We start from the raw sequence: 22,788 nt of genomic DNA on the forward strand, positions 1-22,788 counted from the left end.
TTACTGACACTGTAGTCTGTACTGCACAGTTACTGACAGACTGTAGTCTGTGCTGTACATTTACTGACACACTAGTCTGTACTGCACATTTACTGACACACTGTAGTCTGTGCTGCACAGTTACTGACACACTAGTCTACTGCACATTTACTGACACACTGTAGTCTGTACTGCACATTTACTGACACACTGTAGTCTGTACTGCACATTTACTGACACACTGTAGTCTGTGCTGCACAGTTACTGACACACTAGTCTACTGCACATTTACTGACACACTAGTCTACTGCACATTTACTGACACACTAGTCTACTGCACATTTACTGACACACTAGTCTACTGCACATTTACTGACACACTGTAGTCTGTACTGTATATTTACTGACACACTGTAGTCTGTACTGCACATTTACTGACACACTGTAGTCTGTACTGTACATTTACTGACACACTGTAGTCTGTACTGTACATTTACTGACACACTGTAGTCTGTACTGTACATTTACTGACACACTAGTCTACTGCACATTTACTGACACACTAGTCTACTGTACATTTACTGACACACTGTAGTCTGTACTGTACATTTACTGACACACTAGTCTGTACTGCACATTTACTGACACACTAGTCTGTACTGCACATTTACTGACACACTAGTCTGTACTGCACATTTACTGACACACTAGTCTGTACTGCACATTTACTGACACACTAGTCTGTACTGTACATTTACTGACACACTAGTCTGTACTGCACATTTACTGACACACTAGTCTGTACTGCACATTTACTGACACACTAGTCTGTACTGTACATTTACTGACACACTAGTCTGTACTGTACATTTACTGACACACTAGTCTGTACTGCACATTTACTGACACACTAGTCTACTGTACATTTACTGACACACTAGTCTGTACTGCACATTTACTGACACACTAGTCTGTACTGCACATTTACTGACACACTAGTCTACTGTACATTTACTGACACACTAGTCTACTGTACATTTACTGACACACTAGTCTACTGTACATTTACTGACACACTTACAACTACCTGCTAACCTTTTCCTCTGATCCGCTAATATTCACCGTCACTTTCCTGCCGCTCGCTCTTTCCCACTCGCTACGCAAACATGTTACGCGCTGCCGTATTCCTTAACAGAGTTACGCTACCGAGAGTTTCCATGGTAACGACACAGACGTTGACTCACACTCAAACGCTATTGATTTCTGAGTGAATGGATATTTAGTGTTTTTTTGGCATTAAAACATTTTTTTGGCCTGGCGGGGTTCTTGTTGTAATAATTGTAGGAGAAACACTGATTCAATAAACGTTCAATAAACGTTCAGTAAACGTTGAGTACAGTTGGACCCAGCAGTCTCCTTTAGGTTGGGCGAGTTCAAAGTTGTGGAAATAAAGGGGGTGTTTTGAATACACCCGCTTTGTTTTCACAGGTAATTTTTTAATCTGTCCCTCTCGCTGCAGGAAATAATGGATTAATCCTGGAAAGTTACTGAAGCACTTTTCTCCTTATGAAAGTAACACGGAGATTAGTCGACCAATGAGAATTTGGTCAGACGAGAGCATATCGACCAACCAATCGACCAGTTGACTACAGCCCTAAAGAAAATAACATAAATGAATAAATAAAAACAACAAGAGAATGGTAGAATATATATATATATATATATATACGTGTGTGTGTGTGTGTGTGTGTGTATATATATATATATATATATATACACACACACATCACTGAAACATTCAGTGGTGTTTCCTCAGTTTGCTGCATGTTTGTCTCCTGATAGAATCTGTTGCTTTTTACTGTCGTCTAACTTTGTAAAGTTTGGAATTAACATATAAATTTCTTAGTTTTCCGCTCTGATGTTATTATATTTGTCACATTTTAAGAGAAAGTGCATCTCTGTCTGTATGGCTGACTGTGATTATATTATATGTTATGTTTATGGTTTAGTGTCAGAGAGGCATCTTTTGTTAGTTTAATAATTTGGTTGACTGTGATTGGTGGTTGGAGAGCAGTGCTGGTCTGAGGTTGAGCAGTATTGATTATTGATCAGTAAGTCTCAGGACCAGCTGACATCTCTCTCTCTCTCTCTCTCTCTCTCTCTCTCTCTCTCTCTCTCTCTCTCTCTCTCCCTCTCAGCCGGACTCTCACTCGACCCCCTCTAACAGCTCTAACCCCAGCAGCCCCCCCAGCCCCAACTCACCCCACCGCAGTCAGCTGACCCTGGACAGCATGGACACGGAGCCCTAAGGCCCCGCCCACCGCCCTGAGGCCAGCAGGCCCATGAACCAATCAGGCTGCAGACTGTGTTTTAGATTTTACTTTGATTTTATTATGGCGGGGTGAGTCTGAGCTTCCTGCTGCTTTTATTTTTGTGGATTTAACCTGCTGGGAAGCCCCGCCCCCTGGTTTTAAGCCCGTGCTGTTGCTAGGAAATGCTGCTGATGGCTGCTGTGTATTTGACCTTTGACCTGTGGGACCACGCTGCTGCTGTCAATCACCTCTTCTTCTTCTCTTTATTAAAATCCTTTCCTGTTTAACGTCGGAGCTTCAGCGGGGTGTTAGCCGCAGACGGGACGTCTCACTCTGATGAAAAAACACTGTATTCATTTGAAAGTTTTGTTAAAGTTGCACATCGTTGTTGTTGTAGCAGAAAAAAACCTTTGATTTTGTGTCAGTGATCCTTCCTGTTGCACCACGCCCCCCTGCCCCGCCCCCTGACCTTTGACCTCACAGATCAGGTGAGCGGGGGGCGGTCCTGAACACTACTGCTTTGTTTCTTCCAAAATCACAAGTTAACGAATCTTTGTAACGACGACAAACAGAAACAATAAAAGAATCTGATGAAAGTCTGAGTGTCTCTCTGTCACAACACCTGAACTCACCTGAACACACCTGAACTCACCTGAACACACCTGAACACACCTGAACACACCTGAACTCACCTGAACACACCTGAACACACTTGAACACACTTGAATACACCTGAACACACCTGAACACACCTGAACTCACCTGAACACACCTGAACTCACCTGAACTCACCTGAACACACCTGAACACACCTGAACACACCTGAACACACTTGAACTCACTTGAACTCACCTGAACTCACCTGAACTCACTTGAACACACTTGAACTCACCTGAACTCACCTGAACTCACCTGAACACACTTGAACTCACCTGAACTCACCTGAACTCACCTGAACTCACCTGAACACACTTGAACTCACCTGAACTCACCTGAACTCACCTGAACTCACCTGAACACACTTGAACTCACCTGAACTCACCTGAACTCACCTGAACTCACTTGAACTCACCTGAACTCACCTGAACTCACCTGAACTCACCTGAACTCACCTGAACACACTTGAACTCACCTGAACTCACCTGAACTCAGCTGAACTCACCTGAACTCACTTGAACACACTTGAACTCACCTGAACTCAATTGAACACACTTGAACACACTTGAACTCACCTGAACACACCTGAACTCACCTGAACTCAGCTGAACTCACCTGAACTCACCTGAACACACCTGAACTCACCTGAATACACCTGAACTCACCTGAACTCACCTGAACACACCTGAACTCACCTGAACACACCTGAACTCACCTGAACACACCTGAACACACTTGAACTCACCTGAACACACCTGAACACACCTGAACACACCTGAACACACCTGAACTCACCTGAACACACCTGAACACACTTGAACTCACCTGAACTCACCTGAACACACCTGAACTCACCTGAACACACCTGAACACACTTGAACACACCTGAACTCACCTGAACTCACTTGAACACACTTGAACTCACCTGAACTCACCTGAACTCACCTGAACTCACCTGAACACACTTGAACTCACCTGAACTCACCTGAACTCACCTGAACACACTTGAACTCACCTGAACTCACCTGAACTCACCTGAACACACTTGAACTCACCTGAACTCACTTGAACACACTTGAACTCACCTGAACTCACCTGAACTCACCTGAACACACTTGAACACACCTGAACACACCTGAACTCACCTGAACTCAGCTGAACACACTTGAACACACCTGAACACACCTGAACACACCTGAACTCACCTGAACTCACCTGAACACACTTGAACTCACCTGAACTCACCTGAACTCAGCTGAACTCACCTGAACTCACTTGAACACACTTGAACTCACCTGAACTCAATTGAACACACTTGAACACACTTGAACTCACCTGAACTCACCTGAACTCAGCTGAACTCAGCTGAACTCAGCTGAATTTACCTGAACACACCTGAACTCACCTGAACTCACCTGAACTCACCTGAACACACCTGAACTCACCTGAACACACCTGAACTCACCTGAATACACCTGAACTCACCTGCACAGCTGATTGTTTTCCTCTGACAGCTGATGTTGTGGAACGCGTTGCCTGTGACATCATCAGTGATGTCAGAGGTGTTGTGTTATTCAGTTTCTAGGTCAGTCGTCAGGCAGCGCATCAATGATTCATTGAGCCCTGGGTTTGGTCTGGCAGGTTAATTAATTATTAATGAGGGGGCGTGGCCTCTGCTTGTTTACACACAGCAGTCAGCCAGTCAGAGCGTCCGTCTGAGAGCAGGGAGACAGCAGAGCCAATCAGAGCAGAGCGCAAATCAGGCCAGATTTCCTGTGAAGAAGAAATAACACAAAGACCCCCTTACTGTTTGTGAGGCTTTCAACCACGTCCTGTGTTTTCTTCTTTGCTTTCAGTTTGTAAACCACAGAAATACGAACAGACAGGTTGTAGTTCACCAGTATGTACTGTACTATAGTGCACATACGGTTCTATGGTATATATATATATATAATATATATATTATATATGTTTATACACTTAACAGATGATTTTCTATCAGTGGATTTCTGAACTGATGGTTGAGAGGAAAGTCGACGTGCTGAACGTGTTTCTGAAAGGTGTTCAGATCTGCTTCCTGTGATGGTGGTTTTAACAGGATCTGACACGACGCTCAACGGTTTATTTCTAATCAAAGACCAACGAGCACTCGTATGAATGATGTGAAAATATTATAAATGAGAAGTTTTATAGTGTCAGACAGGTAAACACACCTGAGAGCAGCTGATCCACACAGAAGACACGGTCACATACGACAGTAAATAAAACATAAATTACAGTTTATATAATAATATTATAATATATATTAACTCTTTATGTGACAAACAATAAAATAAACTATTTTCCTCTGGAAGTAAAAACATGTTCAGGTGAAAAACATGAAGTGAGAGATGAAAGTTTCAGGAAGTTTTTCATTTCTGTGAATTAAACACATTTCATGTCTCAGATTTAAGTTTTAACGTCTGAATCTCAGATGTTTCTTCTTCATGTCACACCTGGTGTCACTTCCTGTGTCTGCAACTTCTTCTTGTCTCACACTTAAAAACCACAAAGTCTGTAAAGACATTTTCTATCAGTTTCTTTTTAACTTACAAATAAAAACATATTAAAGCATAAAAAGTGTAAAAACAACATAGATGCCAGCAGTGCTTCAGATAGCGACATGCTAACATCAGCTAAAGCTAAATGTTCTGAAAGTTCTTTAGATTTAATCTGTTTTTTCCACATATTGAATTAAATCAAACATTAGCTAAATGCTCCTGCTAAAGCTAACTAGCTTAGCATTTACTTGTTCTGGTTAAACATTTAATTTATTATTGAAAACCTGCAAGTTCTGTTTCAGCATCTTGATTTATTGTCGGCTGAATTCTCAGATATTAAACTTCATATCGACATAAACAGATATTGATCGATGATCGATAGAAGATTCAGACGAGAAACACAAACAGACCATAAACTAAATGATTCGACTGAACTGATGAAACACATCAGTTCTGATGTTCATATTGATATTGACAACAAATTTAGAGTAATCAGCATTTCATGTCACCTGCTGTTGGAAATAAATAAATCAATAATAAGTTCAGCAGATAAGTTACACAAACTTCTGCAGGTTTTTACGTGAAGCATCTAAATGTTACAGAATGTTTTTATGGAGGGAACGAAGCTGCTGTCTGATGGACACGAATGAGACGAGATTTACAGCAACTGCAGAATAACGTCAGGAGATCTGAGAGCGAAGCGTCGACGTAACACTAACATTTATCCTACTGGACCTGAAGAAGGTATTATTATTATTATTATTATTATTATTATTATTATTATTATTTTGCAGCCTGCTGGAAATGTGGTGCTGCTGCTCACTGGTTCAGTCTGGATGAAGATTCACTGTTAATGTCATTAAAACGCAGTTTGACTGTGAGATGTTTTCTGAACCCAGACGGCTGCTCTGATTGGACGGCAGGACGGGGACGCTCCTCCTCAACTGTGAGAGATATGCTGCTTTGATTTTATTATGATTTGTTTTATCATTTTTTTAATTTTAATTCTTTGTCTCTTCTTGTTGATAGCTTTATATGCAGGTGGACGTCATCTGTTGAATGACGTTTATATTGTGAAATAAAAATTGCAAGTCATAAAAATAAGAGAATAAATACATTTCAAATAAAACTGAGACAGTGAAGTGAAGTTGAGCAGATGTGTGTTCAGGTACATGTTGTCCACACAGCAGGAAACAGATCAGCAGAACGGGAGGATCGCAGGTCGGATGTGGTTTTAGTGGTTTGAGTTGCTGCGATACAGAATAACATGCTGCTCAACTGCAGAAAACACGACACTGACTTTTCCTGAACTGACACATAATACACAGAAACTGAAATATTTCGACTTATTTATTTTGTGCAGCTGATTTTATTATATAAAGGCTGTTCTGAGTTAAATGTGATCAGTTTTAATTAAAAAATGTTTTTGCTTTTTCACATTGAATGAAGTCATTGTGGCTGTTTTAGATGAAATCAGTGTGACTGAATGTTTTCTCTCCAGAAAGTGTAGAGCTTCATTAATAATTAATCACCCATTACACTTCAGTTTTTAGTATAATGTCCTGATGAAGCTGTTTCACGAAGGAAACTTTCTGTCTGGTTTTATTCTTGTTGACGTTGCATCGACAGAGACTCGCTGCGGTTTCAGAGTTTGAATACAAAGCAAAACAAACCTGAGTGTCATCGTGAGAAACATCCAAACTACCAGAGATACATCACAGCCGCAGCTCCGTCTGCCTCCACCACGGAACTATTCAATACACAATCTCTCCTCATACACGAACTACAGAACTACTGACACGAACCACAGGACTACTGACACGAACTACAGGACTACTGACACGAACTACAGGACTACTGACATGAACCGATATGTCCTTTAACTCCCACATAAATCAAATTTCAAGGACTGCCTTTTCTCACTTACGTAATATCACAAAAATCACATCCTGTCCCTAAAAGATGCAGAAAAACTAGTTCACGCATTTGTTACTTCTAGGCTGGATTATTGCAATTCCTTATTATCAGGCTGCTCTAACAAGTCTCTAAAGACTCTCCAGCTGGTCCAGAATGCAGCTGCACGTGTTCTGACTAAAACTAGAAAAAGAGACCACATTTCTCCCATTTTAGCTTCGCTGCATTGGCTTCCTGTAAAATCTAGAATAGAATTTAAAATCCTTCTCCTAACTTACAAAGCCCTTAATGGTCAGACACCATCATATCTTGAAGAGCTCATAGTACCGTATTATCCCACTAGAACACTGCGCTCCCAGTATGCAGCTTACTGGTGGTCCCTACAGTCTTTAAAAGTAGAATGGGAGGCAGAGCCTTCAGCTATCAGGCTCCTCTCCTGTGGAACCATCTACCAGATTCAGTCCGGGGTGCAGACACCCTCTCTATGTTTAAGAGTAGGCTTCAAACTTTCCTTTTTGATAAAGCTTATAGTTAGGGCCGACCAGGCTCGCCTTGGATCAGCCCTTAGTTATGCTGCTATAGGCCTAGACTGCTGGGGGACTTCCCATGATGCACTGAGCTCCTCTCTCCTCCTCCTCCTCTCCATCTGTATGCATTCATGTAACATCAATGCATGTCACTAACTTTGCTTCTTCCCCGGAGTTTTTTGTGCTTTCTCATCTCACAGGAAAACCTGAGTCCCGGGCCAAACCTTCGCGGTCCTTCACAGTCCTGATGGCATCCTTCCCTGGCTGTTGCTGCTCGTGCTTGTTGTTGTTGTTGTTGTGATTGTTTTTCTTCTGTCCCCCCTCCCCCTTTCCCTCTCTCTTTCTCTCTCTCAACCCAACCGGTCAAAGCAGATGGCCGCCCACCAAGAGCCGGGGTCTGCTTGAGGTTTCTACCCGTTAAAGGGGAGTTTTTCCTTACCGCTGTCGCCAAGTGCTGCTCATGGGGGAATTGTTGGGTCTCTGTAAATTAAAGAGTTCGGTCTTGACCTGCTCTATGTGAAAAGTGCCTTGAGATGACTTCTGTTGTGATATGGCGCTATATAAATAAAAAATGGATTGATTGATTGAACTACAGGTCTACTGACACAAACTACAGGACTACTGACATGAACTACAGGACTACTGACATGAACCAGAGAACTACTGACACGAACTACAGGACTACTGACATGAACTACAGGACTACTGACACGAACCAGAAGACTACTGACACGAACTACAGGACTACTGACACGAACTACAGGACTACTGACACGAACCAGAGGACAACTGACACAAACTACAGGACTACTGACACAAACTACAGGACTACTGACATGAACTACAGGACTACTAACACGAACCAGAGGACTACTGACACAAACTACAGGACTACTGACACGAACCAGAGGACTACTGACATGAACTACAGGACTACTGACATAAACTACAGGACTACTGACATGAACCAGACGACTACTGACATGAACTACAGGACTACTGACACAAACTACAGGACTACTGACACGAACCAGAGGACTACTGACACAAACTACAGGACTACTGACACGAACCAGAGGACTACTGACATGAACTACAGGACTACTGACACAAACTACAGGACTACTGACACGAACCAGAGGACTACTGACACAAACTACAGGACTACTGACACAAACTACAGGACTACTGACATGAACCAGAGGACTACTGACATGAACTACAGGACTACTGACATGAACCAGAGGACTACTGACATGAACTACAGGACTACTGACACGAACTACAGGACTACTGACACGAACCAGAGGACTACTGACATGAACTACAGGACTACTGACACAAACTACAGGACTACTGACATGAACCAGAGAACTACTGACACGAACTACAGGACTACTGACATGAACTACAGGACTACTGACACGAACCAGAGGACTACTGACATGAACTACAGGACTACTGACATGAACTACAGGACTACTGACACAAACTACAGGACTACTGACATGAACCAGAGGACTACTGACATGAACTACAGGACTACTGACATGAACCAGAGGACTACTGACATGAACTACAGGACTACTGACACGAACTACAGGACTACTGACACGAACCAGAGGACTACTGACATGAACTACAGGACTACTGACACAAACTACAGGACTACTGACATGAACCAGAGGACTACTGACACGAACTACAGGACTACTGACATGAACTACAGGACTACTGACACGAACCACAGGACTACTGACACAAACTACAGGACTACTGACACGAACCAGAGGACTACTGACACGAACTACAGGACTACTGACACGAACCAGAAGACTACTGACATGAACCAGAGGACTACCGACGTGAACCAGAAGACTACCGACGTGAACCAGAAGACTACCGACGTGAACCAGAGGACTACCGACGTGAACCAGAGGACTACCGAAGTGAACCAGAAGACTACCGACGTGAACCAGAGGACTACCGACGTGAACCAGAGGACTACCGACGTGAAGCAGAGGACTACCGACGTGAACCAGAAGACTACCGACGTGAACCAGAGGACTACCGACGTGAACCAGAGGACAACCGACGTGAACCAGAGGACTACCGACGTGAACCAGAGGACAACCGACGTGAACCAGAGGACTACCGACGTGAACCAGAAGACTACCGACGTGAACCAGAGGACTACCGACGTGAACCAGAAGACTACCGACGTGAACCAGAGGACAACCGACGTGAACCAGAGGACAACCGACGTGAACCAGAGGACTACCGACGTGAACCAGAGGACAACCGACGTGAACCAGAGGACTACCGACGTGAACCAGAGGACTACTCTGCCCTCCTGGATATAGTTACATGGAAGAAGCCTGCAGGTCTGGTGGTTTAACAATCACACTCCAGGCTGAACCGAAACTGTCTCCCTGCCAGTGGTGGATCTTTCTTCTCTACCATGTAAACCACTTTACTCCATGACAATGTTCTCATCTACAAACCAAACTCATCTCTCCTCCCTGAGATCCACGACCTCCTGACCTCAGTCTGCTCCATGTCAACCAACATCGTCATTGTTGGTGATATAAACATACATGTTGACATTTTGCAGTAGAGTTGCTGAGTGTCTTTGCCTGAAGCAGCGTGTTGATGTCACTACTCACAGCAGAGGACACACTGACCTGGTCGCCACTGCCCCCGTCAGTAACCTACAGGTGTATGATCTGAATGTGACGTTCCTGTCACCCCAAACTAAACCAAGCATCAGATGTGTTTTCAGAGCTGGAAAAGTATTGATGCAGCCTCATCTCACCTTTGAAGGCATCACGACCCCCTTTTTCTCCTCAGGCAGTAATCTGAGTGTTTGACCCTCAGCTGACTTCTGATGATCATAAAACATCTGCAAACTCTGATCCTGGGGCCCTGGTACTAAGCTCCTCACCATGGGGCCCCCAGTACTAAACTCCTGACCATGGGGCCCCGGTACTAAGCTCCTCACCATGGGGCCCCCAGTACTAAACTCCTGACCATGGGGCCCCGGTACTAAGCTCCTCACCATGGGGCCCCCAGTACTAAACTCCTGACCATGGGGCCCCGGTACTAAGCTCCTCACCATGGGGCCCCCAGTACTAAACTCCTGACCATGGGGCCCTGGTACTAAGCTCCTCACCATGGGGCCCCCAGTACTAAACTCCTGACCATGGGGCCCCGGTACTAAGCTCCTCACCATGGGGCCCCGGTACTAAGCTCCTCACCATGGGGCCCCGGTACTAAGCTCCTGACCATGGGGCCCCCAGTACTAAGCTCCTCACCATGGGGCCCCAGTACTAAGCTCCTCACCATGGGGCCCCAGTACTAAGCTCCTCACCATGGGGCCCCCAGTACTAAGCTCCTCACCACGGGGCCCCGGTACTAAACTCCTGACCATGGGGCCCCCAGTACTAAGCTCCTGACCATGGGGCCCCTTGCTGACCTCTGCTGACCTCTGACCTGCCTCAAGTGACATCTCATGTGAAACAGGAAGTAGCGGCTACTGCAGCTGAAAGAGGAAACACTGGAAAAAACTGAAACATGCTTCGTGTTTTAATATTTAAACTTTCTTTCCCGTTTCTCACGTTTGATCAGCTGATCAGTGATCAATAACAGTATTAGTTTGATTTGGTTTATAAAATGTTTAAATGTCTCATTTTGTCTGAAGTCAGAAATATTCAGATATATATAGAAATGATAAATATATATTATACAGAAAATGATGACGAAGTGTTTTATTGATTATTGAGTCATTATTGATCAGTCCTTCACTTTTAATGAACAGATGATTAACTCTTTAAAACTGCATTGATGTGAATAATTATGATGTCATCATGAGGAAATAAAACTTTAATTAATTTAAATGTTTGTTTCTTTTCTTGTTGTTTTGAATGTGATAAATGTGTTTGAGTTTTCTTCTTCTCTGTCTTTGTTCCTGCGTTATCGTCCACATCACTGAGCATCAAATCTGCAGCATGAATAATAAATGTGCTTCAGTCTGACCCACATCCTCTCACCTGATTCTGTTGCCATGGTAACCAGCAGCCATCTGACAGGAAACTAGAAGCTCAATCAACAGGAAGTCACACCGTATGTTTATTTATATAAGTCCTCCAGACTATCGTCAGGAACAATCAACAGCATGTTTTTACATCACAGTTTTTAAAAACAAAAAGCTCGAAACAGTTTAAACATTTGCAGTTTGTTTGTTGTTTGTTTTTTTGAGCCTGAAGGTGTCACAGACCACAGAGTTCTCGATCTCCAATGTCGTGACCCTTCAGCAGGGACCAGTCTGTCAGGTCCCCGGCGGTTTCCCTGGACGTCCGTCCTCGCCCGCTGGGTGTCTCTGGCTGTCGGCGGGCAGCTCGGAGGAGTTCCTGGTGGGCTGGATCTTGTTCTGGCTGCTGTTGGACGGCGGTCTCAGGTGAGCCCGGTCACAGAGGCGTGCAAGGCCTCGCCGCAGCTCTTTGCGGATGTTGTCGCTGGACAGCACGTAGAGGACGGGGTTGACGGCGCTGTTGACGGTGGACAGTCCGAGCGAGATGGTGTAGGGCGTGTACATGCTGGTCTCCCCCTGACAGCTGTCCTCCAGCTGCGGGAAGTGGAAGTTGAAAGCACGGACCAGCAGGATCAGGTGATACGGGGCGAAGCAGACTAGGAACAGCAGCACCACCGCCACCGCCAGCCAGCGCACACGCTCCTTCTGCTCCTGCCGCAACCCCGTGCTGCGCTGCACGCCAGCCAGGATGCCACGGTTGGTCGCCACCAACAGAAGCAGCGGGATCAGGAAGCCCACCACAAAGCGGGCGTAGTAGAAGCCCGTCACCGTGGCGCTGCTCTGGCTCGGCTCAAAGCAGCGGTGATGGCCGTGCCCGGCAGCGTCACCCTCCCGCATGGTGAAGACGGGGACGTGACCGATGGCGACCACCAGCACAATGCTGATGGCGATGCCGGCGGCCAACCGCTGCCTGCGCAGCCCGCGGGACTCCACGCTGTATACAACAGCCATATAGCGGTCGCAAGAAACACAGCACAACAGGAAGATGCTGATGTACATGTTGTTGAAGAAGATGAAGCCCGTCAGTTTGCAGGCGGCCGAGCTCCACGGCCATCGGTGATCATTGCTGACGTAATATGCCCACAGCGGCAGCGTGCCCAGGTAGGTGAGATCACACAGCGACAAGCTCCATAGGTACACGCCCAGCACGTTCTTCCTGCGCACCTGCAGCCAGGTGAGGTAGACGGTCAGCAGGTTGGCGGGCAGACCAACGGCCAGCACCACACTGTACAGCAGCACCAACGGCAGGCGGCCGTCATCGTATGGCAGATCGCACCCCATTTGAGTCCCGTTATTGCTCCCGTTAGTGCTCGGAGCAACCGTCTCTGTCACTGCGTGCATGATGTCAGCAACCTCAGTGCATCAGGAGGGAGATGACCAATCAGAGCCAACCTCAGTGTGTCAGCAGGGAGACGACCAATCAGAGCCAACCTCAGTGTGTCAGCAGGGAGACGACCAATCAGAGCCAACCTTAGTGTGTCAGCAGGGAGACGACCAATCAGAGCCAACCTCAGTGTGTCTGCAGAGAACAAAGACAAAGGTAAAACAACAACAGAAGCAACAAAAGACACATAAAAGGTTCTATCAGACCTTGACTTTACATTACCATCTCTACGTTATTGTTTCTACGTTATTGTTTCTATGTTATTGTTTCAATGTTACCGTCTCTACGTTATTGTTTCAACGTTATTGTTTCAACATTACCGTCTCTACGTTACCGTTTCTACGTTACTGTTTCAATGTTACCGTCTCTACATTATTTACGTTATTGTTTCTACGTTATCGTCTCTACGTTATTGTTTCTACGTTACTGTCTTTACATTATTGTCTTGACGATACTGTCTCTACGTTATTGTTTCTATGTTATTGTTTCTACGTTACCGTCTCTACGTTATTGTCTTTACCTTATCGTCTCTACGTTATCGTCTTTACCTTATCGTCTCTATGTTATCGTCTCTACGTTATTGTTTCTACGTTACTGTCTTTACGTTATTGTCTTTACGTTATCGTCTCTACGTTATTGTTTCAACGTTACCGTCTCTACGTCATTGTTTCTACGTTACTGTCTCTACGTTATTGTCTTTACGTCATTGTTTCTACGTTACCGTCTCTACGTTATTGTTTCGACGTTACTGTCTTTACGTTATTGTCTTTACGTCATTGTTTCTACGTTACCGTCTCTACGTTATTGTTTCGACGTTACTGTCTCTACATTATTTACGTTATTGTTTCAACGTTACCGTCTCTACATTATTTACGTTATTGTTTCTACGTTATCGTCTCTACGTTATTGTTTCAACGTTACCGTCTCTACGTTATTGTTTCGACGTTACTGTCTCTACATTATTTACGTTATTGTTTCAACGTTACCGTCTCTACATTATTTACGTTATTGTTTCGACGTTACTGTCTCTACGTTATTGTTTCTGTTATTGTTTCAACGTTACCGTCTCTATGTCATTGTTTCTACGTTACCGTCTCTACGTTATTGTTTCGACGTTACTGTCTCTACATTATTTACGTTATTGTTTCGACGTTACCGTCTCTACATTATTGTTTCTACGTTATCGTCTCTACATTATTGTTTCTACGTTACCGTCTCTACATTATTTACGTTATTGTTTCTACGTTATCGTCTCTACATTATTGTTTCTACGTTACTGTCTTTACGTTATTGTCTTTACGTCATTGTTTCGACGTTACCGTCTCTACGTTATTGTTTCGACGTTACTGTCTCTACATTATTTACGTTATTGTTTCAACGTTACCGTCTCTACATTATTTACGTTATTGTTTCTACGTTATCGTCTCTACATTATTGTTTCTACGTTACTGTCTTTACGTTATTGTCTTTACGTCATTGTTTCGACGTTACCGTCTCTACGTTATTGTTTCGACGTTACTGTCTCTACATTATTTACGTTATTGTTTCAACGTTACCGTCTCTACGTTATTGTTTCGACGTTACTGTCTCTACGTTATTGTTTCGACGTTACTGTCTCTACATTATTTACGTTATTGTTTCAACGTTACCGTCTCTACATTATTTACGTTATTGTTTCTACGTTATCGTCTCTACGTTATTGTTTCAACGTTACCGTCTCTACGTTATTGTTTCGACGTTACCGTCTCTACGTTATTGTTTCGACGTTACTGTCTCTACATTATTTACGTTATTGTTTCAACGTTACCGTCTCTACATTATTTACGTTATTGTTTCTACGTTATCGTCTCTACGTTATTGTTTCAACGTTACCGTCTCTACGTTATTGTTTCGACGTTACTGTCTCTACATTATTTACGTTATTGTTTCAACGTTACCGTCTCTACATTATTTACGTTATTGTTTCGACGTTACTGTCTCTACGTTATTGTTTCTGTCATTGTTTCTACGTTACCGTCTCTACGTTATTGTTTCGACGTTACTGTCTCTACATTATTTACGTTATTGTTTCGACGTTACCGTCTCTACATTATTTACGTTATTGTTTCTACGTTATCGTCTCTACGTCATTGTTTCTACGTTACTGTCTTTACGTCATTGTTTCTACGTTACCGTCTCTACGTTATTGTTTCGACGTTACTGTCTTTACGTCATTGTTTCTACGTTACCGTCTCTACGTTATTGTCTCTACGTTATTGTTTCGACGTTACTGTCTCTATGTTATTGTCTTTACGTTATCGTCTCTACGTTATTGTTTCTACGTTACTGTCTCTACGTTATTTACGTTATTGTTTCAACGTTACCGTCTCCACATTATTTACGTTATTGTTTCTACGTTATCGTCTCTACGTTATTGTTTCGACGTTACTGTCTCTACATTACAGTTTCTACATTATTGTCTTTACGTTATCGTCTCTACGTTATTGTTTCAACGTTACCGTCTCTACGTTATTGTCTTTACGTTACTGTCTCTACGTTATTGTTTCAACGTTACCATCTCTACGTTATCGTCTCTACATTATTGTTTCTACGTTACTGTCTCTACATTACAGTTTCTACATTATTGTCTTTACGTTATCGTCTCTACGTTATTGTTTCAACGTTACCGTCTCTACGTTATTGTCTTTACGTTACTGTCTCTACGTTATTGTTTCAACGTTACCATCTCTACGTTATCGTCTCTACATTATTGTTTCTACGTTACTGTCTTTACGTTATTGTCTTTACGTCATTGTTTCTACGTTACCGTCTCTACGTTATTGTTTCGACGTTACTGTCTCTACATTATTTACGTTATTGTTTCAACGTTACCGTCTCTACATTATTTACGTTATTGTTTCTACGTTATCGTCTCTACGTTATTGTTTCAACGTTACCGTCTCTACGTTATTGTTTCGACGTTACTGTCTCTACATTATTTACGTTATTGTTTCAACGTTACCGTCTCTACATTATTTACGTTATTGTTTCGACGTTACTGTCTCTACGTTATTGTTTCTGTTATTGTTTCAACGTTACCGTCTCTGTCATTGTTTCAACGTTACCGTCTCTACGTTATTGTTTCGACGTTACTGTCTCTACATTATTTACGTTATTGTTTCAACGTTACCGTCTCTACATTATTTACGTTATTGTTTCTACGTTATCGTCTCTACGTCATTGTTTCTACGTTACTGTCTTTACGTCATTGTTTCTACGTTACCGTCTCTACGTTATTGTTTCGACGTTACTGTCTTTACGTCATTGTTTCTACGTTATTGTTTCAACGTTACCGTCTCTACGTTATTGTCTTTACGTTACTGTCTCTACGTTATTGTTTCAACGTTACCATCTCTACGTTATCGTCTCTACATTATTGTTTCTACGTTACTGTCTCTACATTACAGTTTCTACATTATTGTCTTTACGTTATCGTCTCTACGTTATTGTTTCAACGTTACCGTCTCTACGTTATTGTCTTTACGTTACTGTCTCTACGTTATTGTTTCAACGTTACCATCTCTACGTTATCGTCTCTACATTATTGTTTCTACGTTACTGTCTTTACGTTATTGTCTTTACGTCATTGTTTCTACGTTACCGTCTCTACGTTATTGTTTCGACGTTACTGTCTCTACATTATTTACGTTATTGTTTCAACGTTACCGTCTCTACATTATTTACGTTATTGTTTCTACGTTATCGTCTCTACGTTATTGTTTCAACGTTACCGTCTCTACGTTATTGTTTCGACGTTACTGTCTCTACATTATTTACGTTATTGTTTCAACGTTACCGTCTCTACATTATTTACGTTATTGTTTCGACGTTACTGTCTCTACGTTATTGTTTCTGTTATTGTTTCAACGTTACCGTCTCTGTCATTGTTTCAACGTTACCGTCTCTACGTTATTGTTTCGACGTTACTGTCTCTACATTATTTACGTTATTGTTTCAACGTTACCGTCTCTACATTATTTACGTTATTGTTTCTACGTTATCGTCTCTACGTCATTGTTTCTACGTTACTGTCTTTACGTCATTGTTTCTACGTTACCGTCTCTACGTTATTGTTTCTACGTTACCGTCTCTACGTTATTGTCTCTACGTTATTGTTTCGACGTTACTGTCTCTATGTTATTGTCTTTACGTTATCGTCTCTACGTTATTGTTTCTACGTTACTGTCTCTACGTTATTTACGTTATTGTTTCAACGTTACCGTCTCTACATTATTTACGTTATTGTTTCTACGTTATCGTCTCTACATTATTGTTTCTACGTTATTGTCTTTACGTCATTGTTTCTACGTTACCGTCTCTACGTTATTGTTTCGACGTTACTGTCTCTACATTATTTACGTTATTGTTTCAACGTTACCGTCTCTACATTATTTATGTTATTGTTTCTACGTTATCGTCTCTACGTTATTGTTTCAACGTTACCGTCTCTACATTATTTATGTTATTGTTTCTACGTTACCGTCTCTACGTTATTGTTTCAACGTTACCGTCTCTACATTATTTACGTTATTGTTTCTGTTATTGTTTCAACGTTACCGTCTCTACGTTATTGTTTCGACGTTACTGTCTCTACATTATTTACGTTATTGTTTCAACGTTACCGTCTCTACGTCATTGTTTCTACGTTACTGTCTTTACGTCATTGTTTCTACGTTACCGTCTCTACGTTATTGTTTCGACGTTACTGTCTTTACGTCATTGTTTCTACGTTACCGTCTCTACGTTATTGTTTCGACGTTACTGTCTCTATGTTATTGTCTTTACGTTATCGTCTCTACGTTATTGTTTCTACGTTATTGTTTCGACGTTACTGTCTCTATGTTATTGTCTTTACGTTATCGTCTCTACGTTATTGTTTCTACGTTATTGTCTCTACGTTATTGTTTCGACGTTACTGTCTCTATGTTATTGTCTTTACGTTATCGTCTCTACGTCATTGTTTCTACGTTATTGTCTCTACGTTATTGTTTCGACGTTACTGTCTCTATGTTATTGTCTTTACGTTATCGTCTCTACGTTATTGTTTCTACGTTATTGTCTCTACGTTATTGTTTCGACGTTACTGTCTCTATGTTATTGTCTTTACGTTATCGTCTCTACGTCATTGTTTCTACGTTATTGTCTCTACGTTATTGTTTCGACGTTACTGTCTCTATGTTATTGTCTTTACGTTATCGTCTCTACGTTATTGTTTCTACGTTACTGTCTCTACGTTATTGTTTCTGTTACCGTCTCTATGTTACCGTCTCTACGTTATTGTTTCGACGTTACTGTCTCTACATTACAGTTTCTACATTATTGTCTTTACGTTATCGTCTCTACGTTATTGTTTCAACGTTACCGTCTCTACGTTATTGTCTTTACGTTACTGTCTCTACGTTATTGTTTCAACGTTACCGTCTCTACGTTACTGTCTCTACGTTATTGTTTCAACGTTACCGTCTCTACGTTATTGTCTTTACGTTACTGTCTCTACGTTATTGTCTTTACGTTACTGTCTCTACGTTATTGTCTTTACGTTACTGTCTCTACGTTATTGTCTTTACGTTACTGTCTCTACGTTATTGTCTTTATGTTATCGTCTCTACGTTATTGTTTCTACGTTACTGTCTCTACGTTATTGTCTTTACGTTACTGTCTCTACGTTATTGTCTTTACGTTACTGTCTCTACGTTATTGTCTTTATGTTATCGTCTCTACGTTATTGTTTCTACGTTACTGTCTCTACGTTATTGTCTTTACGTTACTGTCTCTACGTTATTGTCTTTACGTTACTGTCTCTACGTTATTGTTTCTATGTTACCGTCTCTACGTTATTGTCTTTACGTTACTGTCTCTACGTTATTGTCTTTACGTTATCGTCTCTACGTTATTGTTTCTATGTTACCGTCTCTACGTTATTGTCTTTATGTTATCGTCTCTACGTTATTGTTTCTACGTTACTGTCTCTACGTTATTGTCTTTACGTTACTGTCTCTACGTTATTGTTTCTACGTTACCGTCTCTACGTTATTGTTTCTATGTTACCGTCTCTACGTTATTGTCTTTATGTTATCGTCTCTACGTTATTGTTTCTACGTTACTGTCTCTACGTTATTGTCTTTACGTTACTGTCTCTACGTTATTGTTTCTATGTTACCGTCTCTACGTTATTGTCTTTATGTTATCGTCTCTACGTTTTTGTTTCTACGTTACTGTCTCTACGTTATTGTCTTTATGTTATCATTTCTATTATCGTCTTTACATTTAGCAAATTGACATTTAGGTCCATTTAGTATCTTTTCTGGAGCTTTCTATCACATGATAGAGATCCTAACTTATCAAGGTAACAGATGCAGGATTTTCATCTTTACTGAGCACTTGGGTGACATTTCATATCTAAACAACTGCAGAAGAAAAACATCTGATCAAAAGCTCCTGAACAAATATTAAATGGACTTTGAGGTGAGATTGTGTTCAAGAATGAACTCAAATGTTTAACGAGGTTTTCATGTTTTCATGTAGAGAACGTGACACAAGCGAAGAAGCGCTTTGACTTGAGGCTCGTTTGAGAGATGAATGAGTTAAATTAGTCTGACATCAGCTGATTTATGTTCCGCTTCTATGACAGTAAACCGTCCGCAGCCTGTTGGGACTTTCTGTGGGAACTGAGTAGAGTCTTTACTTTCTCTCTCACGGGAAAACCCCGTCACAATAAGAGTGTTTCACTTCTGTAATCTGGAAACCTCGTATGACCTCACTAACTGTGACCTTTCACACCTTGCTGCTGCCGTTATGTCTGAAATGAGTTTGTCTGGTGCGTCATTTATTAGTGTGTTAATTAGTTAGTTTATTGGTTTATTAGTTCATTAGTTGGTTAATTAGTTAGTTAATTAGTTTACTTATTAGTTTATTATTTAGTAAATTAGTTAGTTTATTGTTTTATTTACTTCTGTTTGGCTCCTGCAGAGTTTTCAGAGCAGATGTTTTATACTTTGACCTTCATCGCTGCTGTTTTCTGGAACAAACGAGTCATTTCAGTCACCTGAATGACTGAACTCACTGTGTGATTAATTTTTATTTCATATTTTATGTATTTAAATAAAAAAACAGTTATTGTGTCAGTAATAACTCTGTTAAATAAAGGTTTGCATTTGTATAGTTGAACATTAATTATTAAATTAATTAATTTAATTTCTTTTTCATCTCTGCGCTCTGATTGGTTGTTCAAACTTTGACCTCATTCTGTTTCATTTAAGATCAATAATTTAATTTCAGCTCATCCAGTTTAACGGTCAGCTGTCAATCAGAGTGTCGCTGACTGCAGCGTCCAATCACGTGTGAGTGCTGGAGGTGGGCGGGGCATAACTTTAATAATTGATTGTTGACCTCGTTTTCTGAAAAATGAATAAATTATGATTTAAAACTTCTGACTGATAAAAACAAAACAGTTTATTTTGTTTACTCTGACTGAATTATATATAAATATCATAAACATGATTACATGATCAATAAATCTGATATACTGGATGTTATTTATGATTTCTGATATTATAGAAATATTACAGTATTGATCCGTCTGTGATTCACATCGTTTCATGTGAATATTATATTTATTATATTTATTTAAAACAGAAAGTGTTTGTTCTGACGTCATTAAAGGATCATTACAAAGGTCATAATATGACACAAACATTATACAAGTATTATATATATAATATATATAATATATATAATATATATAATATATATAATATATGTATATAACCGCGTTGTTGTAATAGAATATTACAGTAATATCATTGTGTTGCTATAGAGACAGAATAAATGTATTGATCTGAATATTACAGACTTAATAACAAAGTAAGTTAAATATTTTTATTACAGGAGCATTGAAGTATAAATATATTAATAAATATATTAATAAATATATTAATAAATATATTAATAATATGACATGTTTATGCTGCAGGTTATAGAATATGTCTGATATTATATTTAATAGCTGATAACGAAGTTATGAATGTTGCGTCACTGAGTGTCTTTAATGCGCCGTATCAATATAATCAATATTATTATTATTATTATTATTATTATTATTATTATTATTATTGTTATTATTATTATTATTATTATTATTATCAGACACTCTCAGGCTGCAGAGGGTTTACAGTAATCATACATATCTATTGACGATCAATAACTCTCTGATCTTTCATATCTGACATCATCAATAAGCTGCACGTGTTTCTTTGTTTTTATTTTACAGTTTGTGAGAAACATGAACTTTATTATTATTGATCATAAACGTCCAATAAGACAAAGATTCTTTTTCACGGATCAATAAACTGTTACTGAGCGATTAATGATCACTTTCACTATCAATATATTTTATTAAATATATTTTATATTATTATTTAATTATAACACGTGACTTCCTGACGTTTATCTACAACACTGACGTGATTATAAACTAATATTAGATCAATAAATCTGTTATTGATAGTAAAACTCACCTCGAGCCTCGAGTACCGTCCGTCTGCCTCCTCGTGCTCTCTGACTGTGATCGCAGCTACGAGAGGTCACGTGACCGCGTCATTTATTCATGACTGCATCATCAATTATTGATCCGCCCCCTGATCAAATATGAAACATGATTCACAAAAACACACAAAAACTAAAAGATCAATAATCAATAATAATAATCAATAATCACATCGATCAATCAGCCGCAACTGAACGCGCCGCGTGACGTCACATCACATCAACTCAAGACGGAAAATTCAAACAGAAACATAAAAACCTCCTCCTGCTCCTCCTCCTCTACCTCCTCCTGCTCCTCCTGCTCCTCCTCCTCCTCTACCTCCTGCTCCTCCTCCACCTCCTCCTCTACCTCCTCCTCCTCTACCTTCTCCTCCTCCTCTACCTCCTCCTCTACCTCCTGCTCCTCTACCTCCTCCTCTACCTCCTCCTCTCCTCCTCCTGCTCCTCCTCCTCCTCCACCTCCTCCTCTACCTCCTCCTCCTCCTCCACCTCCTCCTCTACCTCCTGCTCCTCCTCCACCTCCTCCTCTACCTCCTCCTCCTCCTCTACCTCCTCCTCTACCTCCTGCTCCTCCTCTACCTCCTCCTGCTGCTCCTGCTCCTCCTCCACCTCCTCCTCTACCTCCTCCTCCTCCTCCACCTCCTCCTCTACCTCCTCCTCCTCCTCTACCTCCTCCTGCTGCTCCTGCTCCTCCTCCTCCTCTACCTCCTCCTCTACCTCCTCCTCCTCTCCTCCTCTACCTCCTCCTCTACCTCCTCTCCTCCTCCTCTCCTCCTCTACCTCCTCCTCTACCTCCTCATCT

General features: G+C 41.4%; 4 protein-coding genes across 7 annotated transcripts in view; 3 read left to right on the forward strand and 1 right to left on the reverse strand.

Annotated features, from left to right (window-relative positions):
* The window catches only part of cdc42bpb (CDC42 binding protein kinase beta (DMPK-like)), a 52,475-nt gene extending 49,588 nt beyond the window's left edge, over nt 1-2,887 (forward strand). For all 4 annotated transcript variants that reach the window (XM_044376671.1, XM_044376672.1, XM_044376673.1 and 1 more), the window contains one exon: nt 2,178-2,887. In XM_044376671.1, coding sequence (XP_044232606.1) covers nt 2,178-2,288 — 111 coding nt within the window. In that variant the 3' untranslated portion in view covers nt 2,289-2,887. The remainder of the gene's footprint in view (nt 1-2,177) is intronic.
* Nucleotides 2,888-8,497: 5,610 nt separating this feature from the next.
* On the forward strand, nt 8,498-10,896 carry LOC122965711 (autotransporter adhesin SadA-like). The gene is made up of 2 exons (XM_044329890.1): nt 8,498-8,524; nt 8,735-10,896. Exon 2 carries the CDS (start codon nt 8,766-8,768, stop codon nt 10,290-10,292), a length of 1,527 nt encoding a protein of 508 aa, XP_044185825.1. The 5' UTR covers nt 8,498-8,524; nt 8,735-8,765; the 3' UTR covers nt 10,293-10,896.
* A 1,132-nt stretch (nt 10,897-12,028) lies between these two features.
* gpr132b (G protein-coupled receptor 132b) lies at nt 12,029-13,496 on the reverse strand. The gene is made up of 2 exons (XM_044329891.1): nt 13,412-13,496; nt 12,029-13,372 (listed from the first exon to the last, which is right to left on the reverse strand). The coding sequence occupies exon 2, from the start codon at nt 13,358-13,360 to the stop codon at nt 12,257-12,259; it is 1,104 nt and encodes a 367-aa protein (XP_044185826.1). The 5' UTR covers nt 13,361-13,372; nt 13,412-13,496; the 3' UTR covers nt 12,029-12,256.
* Nucleotides 13,497-14,473: 977 nt separating this feature from the next.
* Nucleotides 14,474-20,014, forward strand: LOC122965690. The gene is made up of 4 exons (XM_044329867.1): nt 14,474-14,503; nt 16,850-17,792; nt 18,074-18,715; nt 19,968-20,014. Exons 1-4 carry the CDS (start codon nt 14,474-14,476, stop codon nt 20,012-20,014), a joined length of 1,662 nt encoding a protein of 553 aa, XP_044185802.1.
* Nucleotides 20,015-22,788: the final 2,774 nt, after the last annotated feature.

Source organism: Thunnus albacares, chromosome 16, assembly GCF_914725855.1.
Source record: "Thunnus albacares chromosome 16, fThuAlb1.1, whole genome shotgun sequence".
NCBI lineage: Eukaryota > Metazoa > Chordata > Actinopteri > Scombriformes > Scombridae > Thunnus > Thunnus albacares.